The following is a 24,398-nucleotide window of genomic DNA, read 5'->3' as shown; positions in this document are numbered from 1 at the left end:
GGATCTCACTGTATATGTGATCCTGAGTGTGTCAGTGAGGGAGAACCCACAGTATATGTGATCCTGAGTGTGTCAGTGATAGTGAACTCACTGTATATGTGATCCTGAGTGTGTCAGTGATAGGGAACTCACTGTATATGTGATCCTGAGTGTGTTAGTGATAGTGAACTCACTGTATATGTGATCCTGTGTGTGTCAGTGATAGAGAACACAATGTATATGTGATCCTGAGTGTGTCAGTAATAGTGAGCCCACTGTGTATGTGATCCTGTGTGTGTCAGTGATAGTGAACTCACTGTATTTGTGATCCTGAGTGTGACAGTGATAGTGAACTCACTGTATATGTGATCCTGAGTGTGTCAGTGAGAGAGATCTCACTGTATACGTGATCCTGAGTGTATCAGTGAGAGAGATCTCACTGTATATGTGATCCTGAGTGTGTCAGTGATAGTGAACTCACTGTATATGTGATCCTGAGTGTGTCAGTGAGGGAGAACTCACTGTATAGCTGATCCGGAGTGTGTCAGTGAGAGGGATCTCACTGTATATGTGATCCTGAGTGTGTCAGTGATGGTGAACCCACTGTATATGTGATCCTGTGTGTGTCAGTGCGAGAGATCGCACTGTATATGTGATCCTGTGTGTGTCAGTGATTGTGAACTCACTGTATATGTGATCCTGAGTGTGTCACTGAGAGAGAACTCATTGTATATGTGATTCCGAGTGTGCCAGTGAGAGGGAACTCACTGTATATGCGATCCTGAGTGTGTCAGTGATAGTGAACTCACTGTATATGTGATCCTGAGTGTGTCAGTGATAGTGAACTCACTGTATATGTGATCCTGAGTGTGTCACTGAGAGAGAACTCATTGTATATGTGATTCCGAGTGTGTCAGTGAGAGGGAACTCACTGTATATGCGATCCTGAGTGTGTCAGTGAGAGGGAACTCACTGTATATGTGATCCTCAGTGTGTCAGTCATAGTGAACTCACTGTGTATGTGATCCTGAGTGTGTCAGTGATAGTGAACTCACTGTATATATGATACTGAGTGTATCAGTGAGAGACAACTCACTGTATACGTGATCCTGAGTGTGTCAGTGATAGTGAACTCACTGTTTATGTGATACTGAGTGTATCAGTGAGAGACAACTCACTGTATACGTGATCCTGAGTGTGTCAGTGATAGTGAACTCACTGTATATGTGATCCTGTGTGTGTCAGTGAGAGAGAACACACTGTATATGTGATCCTGAGTGTGTCAGTAATAGTGAACCCACTGTGTATGTGATCCTGTGTGTGACAGTGATAGTGAACTCACTGTATATGTGATCCTGAGTGTGTCAGTGAGAGAGAACTAACTGTATATGTGATCCTGAGTGTGTCAGTGATAGTGAACTCACTGTATATGTGATCCTGAGTGTGTCACTGAGAGAGAACTCATTGTATATGTGATTCCGAGTGTGTCAGTGAGAGGGAACTCACTGTATATGCGATCCTGAGTGTGTCAGTGAGAGGGAACTCACTGTATATGTGATCCTCAGTGTGTCAGTCATAGTGAACTCACTGTGTATGTGATCCTGAGTGTGTCAGTGATAGTGAACTCACTGTATATATGATACTGAGTGTATCAGTGAGAGACAACTCACTGTATACGTGATCCTGAGTGTGTCAGTGATAGTGAACTCACTGTGTATGTGATACTGAGTGTATCAGTGAGAGACAACTCACTGTATACGTGATCCTGAGTGTGTCAGTGATAGTGAACTCACTGTATATGTGATCCTGTGTGTGTCAGTGAGAGAGAACACACTGTATATGTGATCCTGAGTGTTTCAGTAATAGTGAACCCACTGTGTATGTGATCCTGTGTGTGACAGTGATAGTGAACTCACTGTATATGTGATCCTGAGTGTGTCAGTGAGAGAGAACTCACTGTATATGTGATCCTGAGTGTGTCAGTGAGAGAGAACTCACTGTATATGTGATCTTGTGTGTTAGTGATAGTGAACTCACTTTATATGTGATCTTGAGTGTGTCAGTGAGAGAGATCTCACTGTATATATGATCCTGAGTGTGTCAGTGAGAGAGATCTCTCTGTATATGTGATCCTGAGTGTGTCAGTGATGGTGAACTCACTGTATATGTGATCCTGTGTGTGTCAGTGATAGGGAACTCACTGTATATGTGATCTTGTGTGTTAGTGATAGTGAACTCACTTTATATGTGATCTTGAGTGTGTCAGTGAGAGAGATCTCACTGTATATATGATCCTGAGTGTGTCAGTGAGAGAGATCTCTCTGTATATGTGATCCTGAGTGTGTCAGTGATGGTGAACTCACTGTATATATGATCCTGAGTGTGTCAGTGAGGGAGAACTCACTGTATATGTGATCCTGAGTGTGTCAGTGATAGTGAACTCACTGTATATGTGATCCTGAGTGTGTCAGTGAGAGAGAACTCACTGTATATCTGATCCTGAGTGTGTCAGTGAGAGGGATCTCACTGTATATGTGATCCTGAGTGTGTCAGTGAGGGAGAACCCACAGTATATGTGATCCTGAGTGTGTCAGTGATAGTGAACTCACTGTATATGTGATCCTGAGTGTGTCAGTGATAGGGAACTCACTGTATATGTGATCCTGAGTGTGTTAGTGATAGTGAACTCACTGTATATGTGATCCTGTGTGTGTCAGTGATAGAGAACACAATGTATATGTGATCCTGAGTGTGTCAGTAATAGTGAGCCCACTGTGTATGTGATCCTGTGTGTGTCAGTGATAGTGAACTCACTGTATTTGTGATCCTGAGTGTGACAGTGATAGTGAACTCACTGTATATGTGATCCTGAGTGTGTCAGTGAGAGAGATCTCACTGTATACGTGATCCTGAGTGTATCAGTGAGAGAGATCTCACTGTATATGTGATCCTGAGTGTGTCAGTGATAGTGAACTCACTGTATATGTGATCCTGAGTGTGTCAGTGAGGGAGAACTCACTGTATAGCTGATCCGGAGTGTGTCAGTGAGAGGGATCTCACTGTATATGTGATCCTGAGTGTGTCAGTGATGGTGAACCCACTGTATATGTGATCCTGTGTGTGTCAGTGCGAGAGATCGCACTGTATATGTGATCCTGTGTGTGTCAGTGATTGTGAACTCACTGTATATGTGATCCTGAGTGTGTCACTGAGAGAGAACTCATTGTATATGTGATTCCGAGTGTGCCAGTGAGAGGGAACTCACTGTATATGCGATCCTGAGTGTGTCAGTGAGAGGGAACTCACTGTATATGTGATCCTCAGTGTGTCAGTGATAGTGAACTCACTGTGTATGTGATCCTGAGTGTGTCAGTGAGGGAGAACCCACTGTATATGTGATCCTGTGTGTGTCAGTGCGATAGATCGCACTGTATATTTGGTCCTGTGTGTGTCAGTGATTGTCAACTCACTGTATATGTGATCCTGAGTGTGTCACTGAGAGAGAACTCATTGTATATGTGATTCCGAGTGTGCCAGTGAGAGGGAACTCACTGTATATGCGATCCTGAGTGTGTCAGTGATAGTGAACTCACTGTGTATGTGATCCTGAGTGTGTCAGTGATAGTGAACTCACTGTATATGTGATCCTGAGTGTGTCAGTGATAGTGAACTCACTGTGTATGTGATCCTGACTGGGTCGGTGATAGTGAACTCACTGTATTAGTGATCCTGTGTGTGTCAGTGAGAGAGTACTCATTGTATATGTGATCCTGAGTGTGTCAGTGATAGTGAACTCACTGTGTATGTGATCCTGATTGGGTCAGTGATAGTGAACTCCCTGTATATGTGATCCTGAGTGTGTCAGTGAGAGAGAACTCACTGTATATGTGATCCTGAGTGTGTCAGTGATAGTGAACTCACTGTGTATGTGATCCTGACTGGGTCGGTGATAGTGAACTCACTGTATATGTGATCTTGTGTGTTAGTGATAGTGAACTCACTTTATATGTGATCTTGAGTGTGTCAGTGATAGTGATCTCTCTGTATATGTGATCCTGATTGGGTCAGTGATGGTAAACTCACTGTATATGTGATCCTGAGTGTGTCAGTGAGAGAGAACTCACTGTATATGTGATCCTGAGTGTGTCAGTGATAGTGAACTCACTGTGTATGTGATCCTGAGTGTGTCAGTGATAGTGAACTCACTGTATATGTGATCCTGAGTGTGTCTGTGATAGTGAACTCACTGTGTATGTGATCCTGACTGGGTCGGTGATAGTGAACTCACTGTATTAGTGATCCTGTGTGTGTCAGTGAGAGGGAAATCACTATATATGTGATCCTGAGTGTGTCAGTGAGAGGGAACTCACTGTATATGTGATCCTCAGTGTGTCAGTGATAGTGAACTCACTGTGTATGTGATCCTGAGTGTGTCAGTGATAGTGAACTCCCTGTATATGTGATCCTGAGTGTGTCAGTGATAGGGAACTCACTGTATATGTGATCCTGTGTGTCAGTGATAGGGAAGTCACTGTATATGTGATTCTGTGTGTCAGTGATAGGGAACTCACTGTATATGTGATCCTGAGTGTGTCAGTGAGAGAGAACTCAATGTATATGTGATCCTGTGTGTCAGTGATAGGGAACTCACTGTATATGTGAACCTGAGTGTGTCAGTGAGAGAGAAATCAATGTATATGTGATCCTGAGTGTGTCAGTGAGAGGGAACTCACTGTATATGTGATCCTGTGTGTGTCAGTGAGAGAGTACTCATTGTATATGTGATCCTGAGTGTGTCAGTGATAGTGAACTCACTGTGTATGTGATCCTGATTGGGTCAGTGATAGTGAACTCACTGTATATGTGATCCTGAGTGTGTCAGTGAGAGAGAACTCACTGTATATGTGATCCTGAGTGTGTCAGTGATAGTGAACTCACTGTGTATGTGATCCTGAGTGTGTCAGTGATAGTGAACTCACTGTGTATGTGATCCTGACTGGGTCGGTGATAGTGAACTCACTGTATTAGTGATCCTGTGTGTGTCAGTGAGAGAGTACTCATTGTATATGTGATCCTGAGTGTGTCAGTGAGAGGGAACTCACTGTATATTTGATCCTCAGTGTGTCAGTGATAGTGAACTCACTGTGTATGTGATCCTGAGTGTGTCAGTGAGAGGGAACTCACTGTATATGTGATCCTCAGTGTGTCAGTGATAGTGAACTCACTGTGTATGTGATCCTGAGTGTGTCAGTGATAGTGAACTCACTGTATATGTGATCCTGAGTGTGTCAGTGATAGTGAACTCACTGTGTATGTGATCCTGACTGGGTCGGTGATAGTGAACTCACTGTATTAGTGATCCTGTGTGTGTCAGTGAGAGTTTACTCATTGTATATGTGATCCTGAGTGTGTCAGTGATAGTGAACTCGCTGTGTATGTGATCCTGATTGGGTCAGTGATAGTGAACTCACTGTATATGTGATCCTGAGTGTGTCAGTGAGAGAGAACTCACTGTATATGTGATCCTGAGTGTGTCAGTGATAGTGAACTCACTGTGTATGTGATCCTGAGTGTGTCAGTGATAGTGAACTCACTGTATATGTGATCCTGAGTGTGTCTGTGATAGTGAACTCACTGTGTATGTGATCCTGACTGGGTCGGTGATAGTGAACTCACTGTATTAGTGATCCTGTGTGTGTCAGTGAGAGGGAAATCACTATATATGTGATCCTGAGTGTGTCAGTGATAGTGAACTCACTGTATATGTGATCCTGAGTGTGTCAGTGATAGGGAACTCACTGTATATGTGATCCTGTGTGTCAGTGATAGGGAACTCACTGTATATGTGATTCTGTGTGTCAGTGAGAGGGAACTCACTGTATATGTGAACCTGAGTGTGTCAGTGAGAGAGAACTCAATGTATATGTGATCCTGTGTGTCAGTGATAGGGAACTCACTGTATATGTGATCCTGTGTGTGTCAGTGAGAGAGTACTCATTGTATATGTGATCCTGAGTGTGTCAGTGATAGTGAACTCACTGTGTATGTGATCCTGATTGGGTCAGTGATAGTGAACTCACTGTATATGTGATCCTGAATGTGTCAGTGAGAGAGAACTCACTGTATATGTGATCCTGAGTGTGTCAGTGATAGTGAACTCACTGTGTATGTGATCCTGAGTGTGTCAGTGATAGTGAACTCACTGTGTATGTGATCCTGACTGGGTCGGTGATAGTGAACTCACTGTATTAGTGATCCTGTGTGTGTCAGTGAGAGAGTACTCATTGTATATGTGATCCTGAGTGTGTCAGTGATAGTGAACTCACTGTATATGTGATCCTGATTGGGTCAGTGATAGTGAACTCACTGTATATGTGATTCTGGTGTGTCAGTGATTGTGAACTCACTGTATATGTGATCCTGTGCGTGTCAGTGATAGTGAACTCACTGTATTAGGATCCTGTGCGTGTCAGTGAGAGAGAAATCAGTGTATATGTGATCCTGTGTGTGACAGTGCGAGAGAACGCACTGTATATGTGATCCTGAGTGTGTCAGTGATAGTGAACTCACTGTGTATGTGATCCTGAGTGTGTCAGTGATAGTGAACTCACTGTATATGTGATCCTGAGTGTGTCAGTGATAGTGAACTCGCTGTGTATGTGATACTGACTGGGTCGGTGATAGTGAACTCACTGTATTAGTGATCCTGTGTGTGTCAGTGAGAGGGAAATCACTATATATGTGATCCTGAGTGTGTCAGTGATAGTGAACTCACTGTGTATGTGATCCTGACTGGGTCGGTGATAGTGAACTCACTGTATTAGTGATCCTGTGTGTGTCAGTGAGAGGGAAATCACTATATATGTGATCCTGAGTGTGTCAGTGATAGTGAACTCACTGTATATGTGATCCTGAGTGTGTCAGTGATAGGGAACTCACTGTATATGTGATCCTGTGTGTCAGTGATAGGGAACTCACTGTATATGTGATTCTGTGTGTCAGTGATAGGGAACTCACTGTATATGTGAACCTGAGTGTGTCAGTGAGTGAGAACTCAATGTATATGTGATCCTGTGTGTCAGTGATAGTGAACTCACTGTATATGTGATCCTGAGTGTGTCAGTGATAGTGAACTCACTGTGTATGTGATCCTGAGTGTGTCAGTGATTGTGAACTCACTGTGTATGTGATCCTGAGTGTGTCAGTGAGAGGGAACTCACTGTATATGTGATCCTCAGTGTGTCAGTGATAGTGAACTCACTGTGTATGTGATCCTGAGTGTGTCAGTGATAGTGAACTCACTGTATATGTGATCCTGAGTGTGTCAGTGATAGTGAACTCACTGTGTATGTGATCCTGACTGGGTCGGTGATAGTGAACTCACTGTATTAGTGATCCTGTGTGTGTCAGTGAGAGAGTACTCATTGTATATGTGATCCTGAGTGTGTCAGTGATAGTGAACTCACTGTGTATGTGATCCTGATTGGGTCAGTGATAGTGAACTCACTGTATATGTGATCCTGAGTGTGTCAGTGAGAGAGAACTCACTGTATATGTGATCCTGAGTGTGTCAGTGATAGTGAACTCACTGTGTATGTGATCCTGAGTTTGTCAGTGATAGTGAACTCACTGTATATGTGATCCTGAGTGTGTCAGTGATAGTGAACTCGCTGTGTATGTGATCCTGACTGGGTCGGTGATAGTGAACTCACTGTATTAGTGATCCTGTGTGTGTCAGTGAGAGGGAAATTACTATATATGTGATCCTGAGTGTGTCAGTGATAGTGAACTCACTGTATATGTGATCCTGAGTGTGTCAGTGATAGGGAACTCGCTGTATATGTGATTCTGTGTGTCAGTGATAGGGAACTCACTGTATATGTGATCCTGAGTGTGTCAGTGAGAGAGAACTCAATGTATATGTGATCCTGAGTGTGTCAGTGATAGTGAACTCACTGTGTATGTGATCCTGATTGGGTCAGTGATAGTGAACTCACTGTATATGTGATCCTGAGTGTGTCAGTGATAGTGAACTCACTGTGTATGTGATCCTGAGTGTGTCAGTGATAGTGAACTCACTGTGTATGTGATCCTGACTGGGTCGGTGATAGTGAACTCACTGTATTAGTGATCCTGTGTGTGTCAGTGAGAGAGTACTCATTGTATATGTGATCCTGAGTGTGTCAGTGATAGTGAACTCACTGTATATGTGATCCTGATTGGGTCAGTGATAGTGAACTCACTGTATATGTGATTCTGGTGTGTCAGTGATTGTGAACTCACTGTATATGTGATCTTGTGTGTGTCAGTGATAGTGAACTCACTGTATTAGGATCCTGTGCGTGTCAGTGAGAGAGAAATCAGTGTATATGTGATCCTGTGTGTGACAGTGCGAGAGAACGCACTGTATATGTGATCCTGTGTGTGTCAATGATTGTGAACTCACTGTATATGTGATCCTGAGTGTGTCACTGAGAGAGAACTCACTGTATATGCGATCCTGAGTGTGTCAGTGAGAGGGAACTCACTGTATATGTGATCCTCAGTGTGTCAGTGATAGTGAACTCACTGTGTATGTGATACTGAGTGTATCAGTGAGAGACAACTCACTGTATACGTGATCCTGAGTGTGTCAGTGATAGTGAACTCACTGTATATGTGATACTGAGTGTATCAGTGAGAGACAACTCACTGTATACGTGATCCTGAGTGTGTCAGTGATAGTGAACTCACTGTACATGTGATCCTGTGTGTGTCAGTGAGAGAGAACACACTGTATATGTGATCCTGAGTGTGTCAGTAATAGTGAACCCACTGTGTATGTGATCCTGTGTGTGTCAGTGATAGTGAACTCACTGTATTTGTGATCCTGAGTGTGTCAGTGATAGTGAACTCACTGTATATGTGATCCTGAGTGTGTCAGTGAGAGAGAACTCACTTTATATGTGATCCTGAGTGTTTCAGTGAGAGAGAACTCACTGTATATGTGATCTTGTGTGTTAGTGATAGTGAACTCACTTTATATGTGATCCTGAGTGTGTCAGTGAGAGAGATCTCTCTGTATATGTGATCCTGAGTGTGTCAGTGATGGTGAACTCACTGTATATGTGATCCTGAGTGTGTCAGTGAGGGAGAACACACTGTATATGTGATCCTGTGTGTGTCAGTGATAGGGAACTCACTGTATATGTGATCTTGTGTGTTAGTGATAGTGAACTCACTTTATATGTGATCTTGAGTGTGTCAGTGAGAGAGATCTCACTGTATATATGATCCTGAGTGTGTCAGTGAGAGAGATCTCTCTGTATATGTGATCCTGAGTGTGTCAGTGATGGTGAACTCACTGTATATGTGATCCTGAGTGTGGCAGTGAGGGAGAACTCACTGTATATGTGATCCTGAGTGTGTCAGTGATAGTGAACTCACTGTATATGTGATCCTGAGTGTGTCAGTGAGAGAGAACTCACTGTATATCTGATCCTGAGTGTGTCAGTGAGAGGGATCTCACTGTATATGTGATCCTGAGTGTGTCAGTGAGGGAGAACCCACTGTATATGTGATCCTGAGTGTGTCAGTGATAGTGAACTCACTGTATATGTGATCCTGTGTGTGTCAGTGAGAGAGAACACAATGTATATGTGATCCTGAGTGTGTCAGTAATAGTGAGCCCACTGTGTATGTGATCCTGTGTGTGTCAGTGATAGTGAACTCACTGTATTTGTGATCCTGAGTGTGACAGTGATAGTGAACTCACTGTATATGTGATCCTGAGTGTGTCAGTGAGAGAGATCTCACTGTATATGTGATCCTGAGTGTATCAGTGAGAGAGATCTCACTGTATATGTGATCCTGAGTGTGTCAGTGATAGTGAACTCACTGTATATGTGATCCTGAGTGTGTCAGTGAGGGAGAACTCACTGTATAGCTGATCCTGAGTGTGTCAGTGAGAGGGATCTCACTGTATATGTGATCCTGAGTGTGTCAGTGAGGGAGAACCCACTGTATATGTGATCCTGAGTGTGTCAGTGAGAGAGAACTCACTGTATATGTGATCCTGAGTGTGTCAGTGATAGTGAACTCACTGTATATGTGATCCTGAGTGTGTCAGTGAGAGAGAACTCACTGTATATGTGATCCTGAGTGTGTCAGTGAGAGAAAACTCACTGGATGTGTGATCAAGAGTGTTGCCAAGATAGACAATCTCTGAATATTTGAATGTGAATGTTTTTGAAATATAAAATAAGCACTGGTTATGTGACTATGAATATGATCGCATTGACAATATCACTAGGTGTATGATAGTGAACATGAGCCATTGACTTCCCATGGACTGACACCCTTGAGCTCTTTATGAATGTCTTGTCTGGTTACTTCAGGATAAAATCCCCGTTCTCTTCAGGGCCTTGTCCTTCCAGAACTCTGTAATCACCTCCAGTTCCCTAAGGTTCACAGATACACGTATTTGGGCAGTCCCAGTCAATATTGCTGCTCCACTGGTGGCTGGAGCTTCAGTTGTGTGGGACCATGCTCTGCATTACCTTCGGCGTTTAAAACCCTCCTTAAAATCAAGCTCTTGGTCACCTGACCTAATACCACATTGTGTCGTTCAGTGTCACATTTAGATCCTCCATGATAGGGTGAAGCACTTCGAAATGTTACGAGGCTATTTAAACATAAGTTGTTGTTGAACCATGTATCTTTTGTAGGAAATACCGGTATTAAAGGGGCTGCGCAGAAATTTCACGGCTGTCTGTGTGGACGATACTGAGCTCCTGGTGGTGGACAAAGAGGACTTCTTTGAAAATAGACTTGACCAGGTGCTCGTAGAAGAATCTCATCGTCGTTTTATATTTTTCAGGTAGATTAATTCCTAACCTTTTTTTCGTTATTTGTCGATCATACATGATTTATTTCCCTTGAAACGTTAGGGGAAGAATACCATCATGCATTTGCTGATTATGCTGTATATCTTCTACATCTGATTTCTCTCATGGCAAGGCCAAAAACAAAACCTTCTTCAAAGGCAGAACTATCTCAAGGGGCAGAATGGCCTCCTCCTACTGCTGTTCCCTTTGATGTAATGTTCTTATTTGCCACTTATGATTTCTAATTGGACTGTTTGGAGCACAAGCAGCACACAATTGTTCTGAATGGAATATGTAGGTCAATCCTGCCTTTGATGGTAACATGATTTGGAGATGCTGGTGTTGGACTGGGGTGTCCAAAGTTAAAAGTCACACAACACCAGGTTGTGGTCCCAAAAGGTTTATTTGGAAGCACTAACTTTCGGAGCGCTGCTCCGTTAATCAAGTCGTGGCATCCGACAGGGTACCTTTCATTGTCCAGTACTTCCCAGGAGCCAAAAAACTACGCCATGTTCTTCGTGACCTGCAACACATTATCAATGAGGATGAGCACCTCACCAAGACCCTCCTCACATCTCCACTGCTCGCCTTTAAACAACCTCCAAACCTCAAACAGATCATTGTTCGTAGCAAACTGCCCAGCTCTCAGGACAACTCCATACAACCCTGTCACGGTAGGCGCTGCAAGACGTGTCAGAGTGTGGACACAGATACCACCATTACACGTGGGGACACCTCCCACCTTGTACATGGCAGGTACTCATGTGACTCAGCCAACGTTGTCTACCTCATACGCTGCAGGCAAGGATACCCTGAGCATGGTACATTGGGGAAACCGAGCAAAGACTACGACAACGGATGAATGGGCACCGCACAACAATCAACAGACAGGAGGGTTCCCTCCCAGTTGGGGAACACTTCAGTGGTCCAGGATATTCGATCTCGGACCTTTGGGTGACCATCCTCCAAGGTGCACTTCGGGACAGGCAGCAGAGGAAAGTGGCCAAGCAGAGGCTGATAGCTAAGTTCGGTCCCCATAGGGAGGGCCTCAACCGGGACCTTGGGTTCATGTCACACTACAGGTGACCACCATTGCACTACACACACACAGATACTCCTACACACACACACACACACAGGCACTCCAACACGGACACATACACACACAGGGTTCCAACACACACACACACACACAAGCCGACATGCACACATACACATATACATTTGTGGGGTGAATTTGTACTTGCAGAGTCACATTGTACTTTGCTCAAAAACTGCATGAATCCATGTAAGATTCCGTTAAATCATTTTTTTTAGATTAGAATCTAAACATTGTGGCACAGACAACAGCACACAGGGGGCTAACACCTTCAATATATTGTCTGGGCTGACACTGATTGTTAAAGTTAACCTGAGAATGTAACTTTTTAAAAAACGTTTTGCAATTTACATATGAAAGAATTGAAACTATCATGGTCATTCTAACAGATGAGAGACTTAACAAACAATCAAGGGATTTTTCAATGTAAAATTTCAGTTACATCGCACTGTAAATTTTTGCTATAAATTCTGTGTCTTACAATTGTGTCCTCCACAATCACCTGATGAAGGCGCAGCGCTCCAAAAGCTAGTGTGCTTGCAAATAAACCTGTTGGACTATAACGTGGTGTGGTGTGATTTTTAACTTAAATGGTAGAGGTAGAGTGAGAGTTAGGCTGATTGCAGTGGAATACAATTCTGCTGCAGCTAATGACTCACAGCACCTCCAGGCAGCTCCATTTCCCAGCTGCTGGATTTGTTTTGAACCTGTTACATTTAGCACGGTGATAGTGCCAGACATTGGGACGGAGGGCGCGTTACTTTAAAGCTGTTTTCTTCTCTTGTCTGTTGGAGACAGTGGCTCCATTTTATACAGTACAAATTGTAAGCACTTCTATCCAATTGCCTCTTAACATTCCTAGCTCCAAGGAGAGGCAAGGCCCTGATCCTGTAGTGTCCATGTCAGTAAAGAGTTTCATTCAGGACTGGAATGCAGTGCTTCAACTAAGGCCTGATCAGTGCTCTGTGAATAATTAACATGATTCACTTGCCGTACTCTGTATTTCTTTTCTAAAAAGCTAAGGGAGCTGCATATTTTTAACAACCTCCCCAATTTGTCCTGTCACTGTGAAAGACTTGAGCATCTCTACTCTAGAACATGCAGCTCTTTCAACCCTTTAAAACTGTACCCTGACTCTAATGGGCGGCACGGTGGCTCAGTGGTTAGCACTGCTGCCTCACAGCACCAGGGTCCCAGGTTTGATTCCAGCTTCGGGTGACTGTGTGGAGTTTGCACATTCTCCCTGTGTAGGTTTACTCGAGGTGCTCTGGATTCCTCCCGCAGGCCAGGTGAATTGGCCATGCTAAATTGCCTGTAGCGATAGGTGCATTAGTCAGAGGGAAATGGGTCTGGGTGGGTTACTCTTCAGAGGGTCAGTGTGGACTGGTTGGGCCGAAGGGCCTGTTTCCACACTGTCAGGAATCTAACCTAATCTAATAATGTAACCTCGGAGAAAAATGAGGACTGCAGATGCTGGAGACTAGAGTTGAAGAATGTGGTGCTAGAGAAACACAGCAGGCCAGGCAGCCTCTGAGGAGCGGGAGAATCGATGTTTCGGGAATGTAACCTCTCCTTTGTCTTAAGCAAATCAAATCTCTTCTGTGCATCCCATTACACTTGCCTGCCTTGTGTCTGATGATTTTCTTCACCAGCCTGTCTCTGTTTCTCCCAAAGCCTGTCCCTACCCTCCTCATTGTTAACTTAGTGCCACCTCCAAACTCTCTCCCGTTTGTACCCACGCTTAGGTCATTATCCTAACCCTAACACTGTCGATCCAACATGAGCAGCAGCTGGAACACCAGCCGCAGGGGGAACCTACCACACACTCCTCTCCAAAATGACAAGCAACTGTTCAATACTATCCTTTGGTCTCTGTTACCCAACTCTCCATCCTCTCCAATACTTCAGCAAATAACTGAATCAAAATAGTCGAACAGGACTCACAGAAGCAGATGCAATGGTGATTTTCAAAGAAAGGGGCTTAATGAATCCTCGAAGTGACATAATTGGCGGGATTACGGTGACAAAGCAGGAGACTGGGACTAAATGGATGGCTCATTCAGAGGGCCAGAATGAGCCTTGATGGCCTGAATGGCCAGACTCCATGCTGCAGGATTCCTGATGCAGCCTCCACACGCTCAAAGGTTCGCCCAGTCTTTATAAGTCTCAGCCACTGGACCCTCTTGTTCAAGCTGTGTGGTTTGGTGCTGCTTTCTTTTTGGAGGATGTGTTTGTCCAAGATTATTGACCCATTTGTAGATGTGATGCATGCAGGTTGAGACGAGTAGGGGGGGTGGGGGTGGGGGGGTGGCTGCAGTGGTGGCAGGATCCCACCTTAAGAAACAGGCCATGCCTGAATTCCTACACAAGGGCTTTGTTTTGTATGATTCGACTGCTTGGGAGGATGCAAAAGATTGCATGGCTCTGTTGTTGCAGGGGATTCAGCCCTCAATCAACATCACAGTCAAACCTGATTGTTTGCTCATTACCACTTCCAAATACATACATTTGGAACGGGAGCCATTCAGCCCCTTGAGCTTGCTCTGCCATTTGACAAGATCAAGGCTCATCTGATTGTGACTCCTGACTCCCAGTTTACCCTGTATAATACATCTCAAAATAGATTTAATGACCCTGGCTTCACTGTTCTCTTGGGAAGAGAATTCCTAAGACTTGAAAATCCACTGAGGAGAAGAAATTCCACCTCATTCTATGATTTTTATGATCTCATCATAGGTGGGAGACCCATTGATTTAAGCTGAGTCCCCTGGTTCTAATCTCTGCCATAAGGGGGAGACATCCTTTGAGTATCTACCCTGCCAAGTTTCCTCCTGATCCCGTTTTGAGAACCATGATGTGGGGGCACCGGTGTTGGACTGGGGTGTCCAAAGTTACAAATCAGACAACACCTGGTTATAGTCCAACAGGTTTGTTTGGAAGCTGTCGCTTTTGGAGCGCTGCTCCTTCATCAGGTGGTTGTGGAGCAGGATCATAAGGCACAGAATTTATAGCAAAAGATTACAGTGTCATGCAACTGAAATGAAATATCAAACAAACCTAGATTGTTGCTAAGCCTTTCATCTTTTAGAATGGGTTGCAGGTTTCGGTTCATTAGTACGTAAATCCCAGAACCTCTTTGAAGTCACATTCTCAAGATAACTAAAGGTTTTGTATAAAAAAATGTGACATCTCAGCTTGGACAATGCATTAAAAGTGTGAATTTAGAATCTCTCTCCCAATCTTAAGTCAGACTGGTTCTAGTTCCAAAGTAGGAATTTATAAAATATTCCATGGATTGACTGTCTCCAGATTATTCACTTTTTGAGCAAAATAGAATGTTTCTGCAAATGTAAATTCACCCCATAGACCTATGTGTGTGTGTGTGTGTGTGCGTGTATGAGAGAGAGAATGTGTGTGCGTGTGAGTGTGAGTGCGCTTGGTAAAGTGTGCATGTGTGAATGTGATGGACTATAAACCTGTGAGAGGGTGTGTATGTGGATGTGAGTGTGGGGAATGTGTGTGTGTGTATATATATGAGAGAGAGCATGTGTAAGAGAGGGTCTGTGTGAATGTGTCAGTATGAAAGAGTGTGTGTGTATGTGTGCTTGTGTCTGTGTGTGAGAGAGAGAGTGAAGAGTGCAATTGGGTCACCTGTAGTGTGAGATGAACCCAAGGTCCCAGTTGAAGCCATCTTCATGGGTACCGAACTTGGCTATCAGCCTCTGCTTGACCACAAAAACATTGTTTCGCATCCCGAAGTCCACCTTGGAGGATGGTCACCCAAAGATCTAAATGTCCCTGTCCTTTGAGGTGGGAGGGAACACCTCTGTCTGGCAATTGTTGTGCGGTGTCCATTTATCTGTTGTCATAGCGTCTGCTTGGTCTCGCCAATGTACCATGCCTCAGGGCATTCTTGCCATGCTGTCCAGCTCTATGACTCTGTCATAGCAGGCTGGTGGTACTTACCATCAATGGAGAGAAACAGAGTTAGCATTTCATCAGAACTAAGGAAAGATAGAAAAGTGGGAAGTGGGGAAGGTTAGAAGAAAGGACAAAGGCGAATGTGTTTGGAGGCTCTAGGGATACATGTCATGGTCATCATTGCTAAGGCTAGCTTTCCTTTGCAGACCTATTTAATTACAGAGTTGAATTCCATCACATGGATTTGAACCTGGCCCCAGATCAATGGCTTACTCGTCTGGTGGTATTACCATGTCACTATCACCTCACCCGAAAATCTCTGCCTGTTCCCAACTGTGACTACGCTTCAGAAAAGTGCTTCGATGGCTGTAAAACACTTTTGAAAACCTGGTTGTCACAGAAACCATTATATAAATGCAAGGCTTTCTTTCTGTTTTGTCATACGTGGTATTGTTTGTTCCTCCAGATCGCTAAGCCTCCTGAACTCGTTGCCTGACAGCTCCATTGAGATTCTTTCTGATTACTCAACCACAGAGGAGTTCCTGTATGGCCAGGTTATTCCCAATAATATGGACCAACTCATCTTCGTCATCAAGGTGATTTCCTAAATAAGGGGCACATCCCACCCCTCACTTCATGACAAGACATGATGCTGTACGGATCAAAGGGAAAAACAAAGTTTTGCTCCCTGCTTTTTGCTGAGTTCTGCCACGTACAGAGGAACCGCGATTGTCCAAAGGACTCAAAGGTAAAAGACAGAGGATGGTGGTGGAGGGTTGTTTTTCAGACTGGAGGCCTGTGACCAGTGGAGTGCCACAAGGATTGATGTTGGGTCCTCTACTTTTCATCATTTATATAAATGATTTGGATGTGAGAATAAGAGGTATAGTTAGTAAGTTGCAGATGACACCAAAATTGGAGGTGTAGTGGACAGCGAAGAAGGTTACCTTGGATTACAACAGGATCTTGACCAGATGGGCCAATGGACTGAGAAGTGGCAGATAGAGTTTAATTTGGACAAATATGAGGTGCTAAATTTTGGGAAAGCAAATCTTAGCAGGACTTATACACTTAATGGTAAGGTCCTAGGGAGTGTTGCTGAACAAAGAGACCTTGGAGTGCAGGCTCATAGCTCCTTGAAAGTGGAGTCGCAGGTAGATAGGATAGTGAAGAAGGCGTTTGGTATGTTTTCCTTTATTGGTCAGAGTATTGAGTACAGAAGTTGAGAGGTCATGTTGCAGCTGTACAGGACATTAGTTAGGCCACTGTTGGAATATTGCGTGCAATTCTGGTCTCCTTCCTATCGGAAAGATGTTGTGAAACTTGAAAGTGTTCAGAAAAGATTTGCAAGGATGTTGCCAGGGTTGGAGGATTTGAGTTATAGGGAGATGTTGAACAGGCTGGAGCTGTTTTCCCTGGAGTGTCGGAGGCTGAGGGGTGACCTTATGGAGGTTTATAAAATCATGAGGGGCATGGATAGGATAAATAGACAAAGTCTTTTCCCTGGAGTCGGGGAGTCCAGAACTAGAGGGCATAGGTTTGGGGTGAGAGGGGAAAGATATAAAAGAGATCTAAGGGCCAACTCTTTCAGTCAGAGGGTGGTACGTGTATGGAATGAGCTGCCAGAGGAAGTGGTGGAGGCCGGTACAAATGCAACATTTAAGAGGCATTTGGATGGGTATATGAATAGGAAGGGTTTGGAGGGATATGGGCCGGGTGCTGGCAGGTGGGACTAGATTGGGTTGGGATATCTGGTTGGCATGGATGGGTTGGATCGAAGGATCTGTTTCTGTTATTGTACATCTCTATGATACGTTGGGGAGTATTTTGGTCGGTTAATCGAATTATGGATAATTGAATGCCAGATAGCATAGTTTTAGCTGAGCATCGGAACCTTGCAATCTTGCCAGATAATCAGATATTCGGATAATCGAATTCCGGATAATCGAGGTTCCTCTGTGGTTGGAGCCCTCCTGGGCCGTGTTGGAGAATACTTCATATTTAGATCGTAACCAAACATTAGAGCTTTTTTTCAAAACTCAATGGTTTCTTGAAATTTATTTTATTTAATGTGTGATATATGTGATAATACTTGAATGCACACTTCAGTGATTGTAATTACAAGAATTTTGCTGGGCACATATGCTTTAAAGTTGTGAGCACAGTCTTCAGATTGACTGTGCCATTGCAAAATCATTTCTACCTTATCACTGACACCTTTTACATACTTGCCTTACCCATGCTATGTGTTTGATGGCCCTTTTGCAACCTTGTATATTTTGCACGTTTGCCACTTTCAGTGCATCCTCTTAAGTGTTCAACATGGAGAAGATACGAGGGGCTGGGATTTACAGAATCTTACATGGATTCATGCAGTTTTTGAGCAAAATAAAGTGTAATTCTGCAAGTACAAATCCCCCCCCCACAAACTGAGTGTGGGGAGGGGGCAGGTATGAGTGTCTGTGAGAGAGTGTGTGTGTATGTAGGAGAGTCTGTAGGTGTGTGTATATATATGGGTTTGTGTGTGTGTGTGTGTGTGTGTGTGTGTGTGTGTGTTTGTGTGCGTGTGTGTTTGTGTATGTGTTTGTGTGTGTTTGTTTGTGTGTGTGTGTATGTGTTTGTGTGTTTGTTTGTGTGTGTTTGTGTGTGTGTGCTTGTGTATGTGTTTGTGTGTGTGTATGTGTTTGTGTGCGTCTGTATGTGTTTGTGCGTGTGTGTTTGTGTGTGTGTGTGTGTTTGTGTATGTGTGTATGTGTGTGTATGTGTTTGTGTGTGTGTTTGTGTGTGTGTATGTGTTTGTGTGTGTGTATGTGTGTGTGTGTGTGTGTGTGTGTGTGTGGTGGGGGAGGGGTGGGTGAGAGAGACAGAGTTTGTGTATGTGTGTGTCTCCCTAACCATCTCCCTCTGTTTGCAGGGCCGATTTGTCGTTCTGCGATTGGTGGATCTCACCCAGTGCCCGTGCTATCACAGGTTCATTGTTCAGGAGTTGCCATTTTTGAAAAGCACCATTCAGAAACCAGAGTCTAGTGGTGAGCACCACAGAGAGTTAACCCCGTGGCAACTCCTTTAATGTAGGATCCTGCAAGCGTACAGCACAGGAGCAGGCTGTTTGGGCTATTGTGTCTGTACCAGTTATACAATTCAGCTTAATCTCTACCTTTTAGGCCTTATCTTTAATGCTTACGGGGTGGGTCACTGATATACATCACCATGATATCTGCTGTTTCAGACTCATGTCGCTGAGTAACTAAATGTAAAATTCCCCTGCACGTCTCACGTTGTCGTGTTGTTTTCAGCTCAGTTCAAATTAGTATAAGGAATGTACAATGTGTAATTTGCCGCCATTTTAGCGTCGACTTCCAACATCCTGTCTGATGCTTCTGAGTCACATGGTCACGTTGTCCATAGCAAGTGCTCATCAGCATCAACATGACCTTCATCTGAAAGTATTGCTGCCATCTTTTAACATTCCCCTCAGTAATTCCCCTCCTTACCTTATTCCCATTGTTTCTGAAAGGAGAGATTTCCCTGGTGTGAGTTGAATAGGTGACTCCAAGGTAGGGCTTTTACAGGCCCTATTCCCCCATATTTACATTATTCTTAGAAAGACAAATTCCCCAATGTAAGTTGTTTCGGTATAAGTCACATTTTCCCGGTACGTTAACCCTGATGTGTATTGAGGAGGAACTCCTGTGACACACTTCTGGTCCCATGGCTGTTGAAATCACATCAAGTTTCTGCCCTGACCAAATTCTTGTTGATGCACCATTGCATTGTTTAAGACAGACTGTTTAACCATAGGGAACCTCCCCTGTGAGAGAGTGATGAGGAATGTTTCCTATCTCAGAAGGTCATCCGTCTGTATATTCCTCTCCCCAGGGAGCAGGGATGGTAAGGAGTTTTCAATGGCATAGCTTGAGAAGACCCATTTCCTACAGCAGTGGGAGTGAGGGAAGAGTCAGAACTAGAGGCCATCAGGAGATTTAACTGAAGCTAAATGGGGAGCACAAAATGTTTCTCATTGATGCTGTTCTCTCCGATTCATAGGGGTTTCTGCCATTTTCAGTATTCCATGGCTCAGTGGTTAGCACTGCTGCCTCACAGCACCAGGATCCCTTGTTGGATTCCAGCCTCGGGCAAATATCTGTGTGGAGTTTGCATGTTCTCCTCATGTCTGCGTGGGTTTCCTCCGGGTGGTCCAGTTTCCTCCCACTGATTTGTATGTGGGTTGGCCATGGGAAAATGCCCATACTGTCCAGGAATGGGCAGGCTAGGTGGGTTAGCCATGGGATGTGCAGGGTTACGGGGGGGGGTGGGGTAGTGGGGTGGGTCTGGGTGGGATGATCTTCGGAGGGTCGGTGCAGACTCAATGGTTCAAATGGCCTCTTCCCGTACTGTCGGGATTCTATGATTTTGCGGGTAGATGGGGTTGGGGAATTGTTGGGACCAGATGGGGAGAGAAGCCTTTTTTTTTGTTTATTCTTTCATGAGGTGTGGGCATTGCTGACTAGGCTAGTCTTTGTGTTGCCTGTCCCTAATTGCCCTTGACCTGAGTAGCTTGCTAGGCCATCACAGGGGGCAGTTAGGATCCAAGCACATTGCTGTGGGCCTGGAGTCACAAGTAGGCCAGGCCGGGGTAAGGACAGCACACTTTCTTCCCCGAAGGATTTGTGAACCCAATGGGCTTTGTACCATAATTGATGTTATAATTACCGTTACCCTGGCGGGATTTCATTTCCAGGTTTGTTCATTCAATTGGATTTCCACCAGTTGCCACGGTAATATTGGAACCAGAATTCCCCAGACTAAAAGCCTTTGTTTGTATCTTACCAGCCCAGTGGCACTACCAGTTTTACCCCTCCTATCGTAGCCCCCTCAGGTGCTGTAGGGTGTCTGTGTCCATACTCAGCCCCCAACCCAGTTTGCCACCCTGCAATTTGCTGGCAAAGGGCATGTTGCCTGGTATTCAGATGGGTTGACATTGCCAGGATACAGAGCCGCTGTCAGAGACGACTGGCCTGGCACCCACAAGGGGATTGTCACATCGACCCAACGCCCCAGCACTGAGTCCTGCCATCAGTCACTTGGGGAAGTAGTTGAAGGGAATCCCTGGATTTGTTGAAAGTTGGACAGCCGCAAGGGGTGGGGCTTCAGAGTCACTGGGACTGCTTCGAGCTGTCACCTGTCTTTCTAATGAAGGCTAACGTTTCTAAGTTGACAGACGATTTCTCAACCTGACTCTCAGAAGTGGGTCGACGCACAGAGGCTTGGATCGCAAAAGTTGGCTCAGGATGCCCAGCACCTCGACGTCCTTAATCCGTCAACACGGGGCTTCCAGGACCGCGAAAGGCCTGAGTGCCTCTTCCTCAACCGTTTCTATTACTTCCACCTCAGAAATCTCTTCCAAAACACAGCAGTGGAAGACAAAGAGTCAATCACAGAAGTTTCTCAAAGTGAACAGGTACAAAGGGTGGTGCAGTTTAAAAATTCTTCCATGGGTGTGTCTGGTTGTCATTGGAGAAGGTGGTGCTGGGGCTGCCTTTTTGAACCACCTTAGTCGGTTAATGGAGATCCACCCGGGGTATCATTTCGAAGGCAGTGCCAAGATTCTCACCCAGGACTCTGAAGGAACAGCAATACTATTACAGGTCAGGGCGGCATGATGTTTGAAGGGCATTTTGGTAGGTTGTGGTGATCCCATGCATCTGCTGCCCCATCCTCTTCCAGGTCTTAGAAAGTGCTATCTAAGGAATCTTATTGAGCGACTGGAATTCCTCTTGGAGATGGTAGACACCACTGTCATTGTGCATCGGCAGTGGAGGGAGGGGATGGTTAAGGTGGTGAAGTTTTGCATTTTGGTAAGGCAAACCAGGGCAACTAATGGAAGGACTCTGATCCCAAACAGAGGGACCTAGGGGTGCAAGCTGAAAGTGGAGTCACAGGTAGACAGAGTAGTGAAGAAGACATTTGGTGTACTTGTCTTCATTGGTCAGAGTATTGAGTAAAGGAGTTGAGAGGTCATGTTGCGGCTGGACAGGACATTGGTTAGGCCACTTTTAGAATTCTGCTTACAGTTCTGGTCTCCCTGCTATAGGATGGATGTTGTGAAACTGGAAAGGGTTCAGAGAAGATTTACAAGGATGTTGCCAGGGTTGGAGGATCTGAGCTACAGGGAAAGGCTGAACAGGCTGGGACTGTTTTCCCTGGAGCGTCGGAGGCTGAGGGGTGATCTTATAAAGGTTTATAAAACTATGAGGGGCAGAGACAAGGTAAATAGACAAGGTAAATAGACAAGGTATTTTCCCCAGGGTAGGGGAGTCCAAAACTAGAGGGCAGAGGTTTATTGTGAGAGGGGAAAGATTTAAAAGGAACCTAAGGGACAACTTTTTCATGCAGAGGGTAGTATATGAATGGAACGAGCTGCCAGAGGAAGTGGTGGAGGCTGACACAATTTAAAAGGCATCCAGGTGGGTATATGAATAGGAAGGGTTTTGAGGGATATGGGCCAAATGGTAGCAATTGGGACCAGATTAATTTATCTGGTTGACATGGATGAGTTGGACCAAGGGATCTGTTTTCACGCTGTGTGACTCTATGATTCTCTGATAACAACCTGTGTTTATATCGCACTGTTAACATAGTAAACCAATCCAAGGTGCCTTGCAGGAGCATTATCAATCAAAAAGTCAGCTCTGGGCAACTAAAGGAGACTTCAGGATAGGCAGCTAGTGGCTTTGTCGAAGAATTCTAAGGTGCATCCTCAAGGAAGAGTCTGCGTCCAGGGGACAGAGAGGATTAGGGAGATAGTTAATGAGTATAGGTTCCTGGTTACTGAAGTATTGGCCGTGAATGTGGGATTTAAAGGAAATTCAGGAAAGTTAGGGGGCCAGAAGTGTAGGAGCCCTGAGATCCTGGAGAGGTGGTACGGCTAGAGCAGGGGAGACCATGGAGGGATTTGAAAACAAGGACAAAAGGTTTTAAACTACAGGAATATTGATGCTTGCAAATGGGAGAGAATGAACCAGTAGGTGTGGGAAATGTTAGGTTTTCTGGGCCAGCCGTTTGAACAAATGGAAAAACACGCTACAGCATAGAATAATAATCAGTTTTGCCCTTGAATACCGTCTTCAATATTTCTTCACCTTGACCTGTATGGGACAGGAAATTGGATGGAGTGTTGACCCATGACCCTTGTCAGTCTCTTCCTGCTCCAAATATGGAGCAGACCCTCCCCTCACGCAACCCCATCCAGGTGTGAGCAATTACAGCAAAACTGTAGTTAATCAAATAATCTAAAGAAATATAACAATTTACTGGCCATCATTTTTCCTTCCTGCATTACAACAGCAACCATATATGAAAAGTGGGTTAGAATGTCCTGAGATTGGAAAAAGGTTTATTCTCTCCTTTAACCTGGAGAACTGTCTTTGTAAATACCAGTGTGTTTTTCTCATAGGCTTCCCAGTTCTCATTCTTTCAGCATTTCACACAAGTTAGTGAGCTCTAGTCTAACGACTGGGTTACATTTTTTGCTCTGAAACCACATTGGGTCTTTTTGATCAGCTGTTTCTTGGTGCTGTCAAGCCTTTGAGTCCTCATGACGTTGGTAAGCACATTCACACAAGAAGAAACATCAGTGCAGTGTGGACACGAGTCTGGGACACTGACATGGCCAAAGCAGGAGTGATTGACTGAGGCTGACATTCAAAGACTTTCAAACTTCCAGCTCAGTAACTGTCCCCATGACTTGTCTGGACTTGTCCTACCGGCCTATCTCCTTTTCCACCTATCCACTCCACCCTCTCCTCCTTGACCTATCACCTTCATCTCCTCCCCCACTCACCCATTGTACTCTATGCTACTCTCTCCCCACCCCCACCCTCCTCTAGCTTATCTCTCCACGCTTCAGGCTCACTGCCTTTATTCCTGATGAAGGGCTTTTGCCCGAAACGTCGATTTCGCTGCTCGTTGGATGCTGCCTGAACTGCTGTGCTCTTCCAGCACCACTAATCCAGTATTTGGTTTTCAGCATCTGCAGTCATTGTTTTTACCTTATTCAAAGACTTAGTTTTCTTCAGGAGTGTCGAGATTTGCAGGAGCATGTGTTTCCAAGTAAATGCAGCACCCAGGCCTAGTCCTGTGAGATAATTCATTGCAAAGGCTTTCACAAAGTAAGAAAGACCTGCATTTCCCCAGTTGCAGGCTTTGGGACCTGCGTTCACCACAAAGTACCCAGCAATCAGTGAAGTGCTTCTCTAAAGTGTGGCCACCGCTCAAATCTATGAAGCTCCTCTGCTTTCTCTCCCCTTCCAATCCCACCCACACTTTCCCAGTCATGCTCATAGGAGAATACACAAATTTACAATGCAGCCTCCGGGCTCCTGAGGAGAAATGCACCGACCCCTGGCTGAATGAAGGGTCAGCATGTTCAAAGACTGTGAACCAAAGGGAATCCCAGCCATTTGTACCTGATCAGGAGACCATGAACAAGTGGGTATTATCACCGGACTGATAATCCAGAGGCTCAGGCTGGT

The 24,398-nt window shown here is 44.7% G+C and overlaps 1 protein-coding gene across 2 annotated transcripts in view; it reads left to right on the top strand.

Moving 5' to 3' along the window:
- LOC140481877 (cyclic nucleotide-binding domain-containing protein 2-like) overlaps positions 1-24,398 on the top strand; it is a 57,579-nt gene that overhangs the window by 22,532 nt on the left and 10,649 nt on the right. For both annotated transcript variants that reach the window (XM_072578491.1, XM_072578492.1), the window contains exons 4-7: positions 10,686-10,837; positions 16,331-16,460; positions 18,779-18,893; positions 21,079-21,325. In XM_072578491.1, the coding sequence (XP_072434592.1) occupies positions 10,686-10,837; positions 16,331-16,460; positions 18,779-18,893; positions 21,079-21,325 (644 nt within the window). The remainder of the gene's footprint in view (positions 1-10,685; positions 10,838-16,330; positions 16,461-18,778; positions 18,894-21,078; positions 21,326-24,398) is intronic.

This window comes from Chiloscyllium punctatum, chromosome 10, assembly GCF_047496795.1.
Source record: "Chiloscyllium punctatum isolate Juve2018m chromosome 10, sChiPun1.3, whole genome shotgun sequence".
Lineage (NCBI taxonomy): Eukaryota > Metazoa > Chordata > Chondrichthyes > Orectolobiformes > Hemiscylliidae > Chiloscyllium > Chiloscyllium punctatum.
Note: the sequence above shows the minus strand (reverse complement) of the source record. Positions and strands in the feature narration are given on the sequence as shown.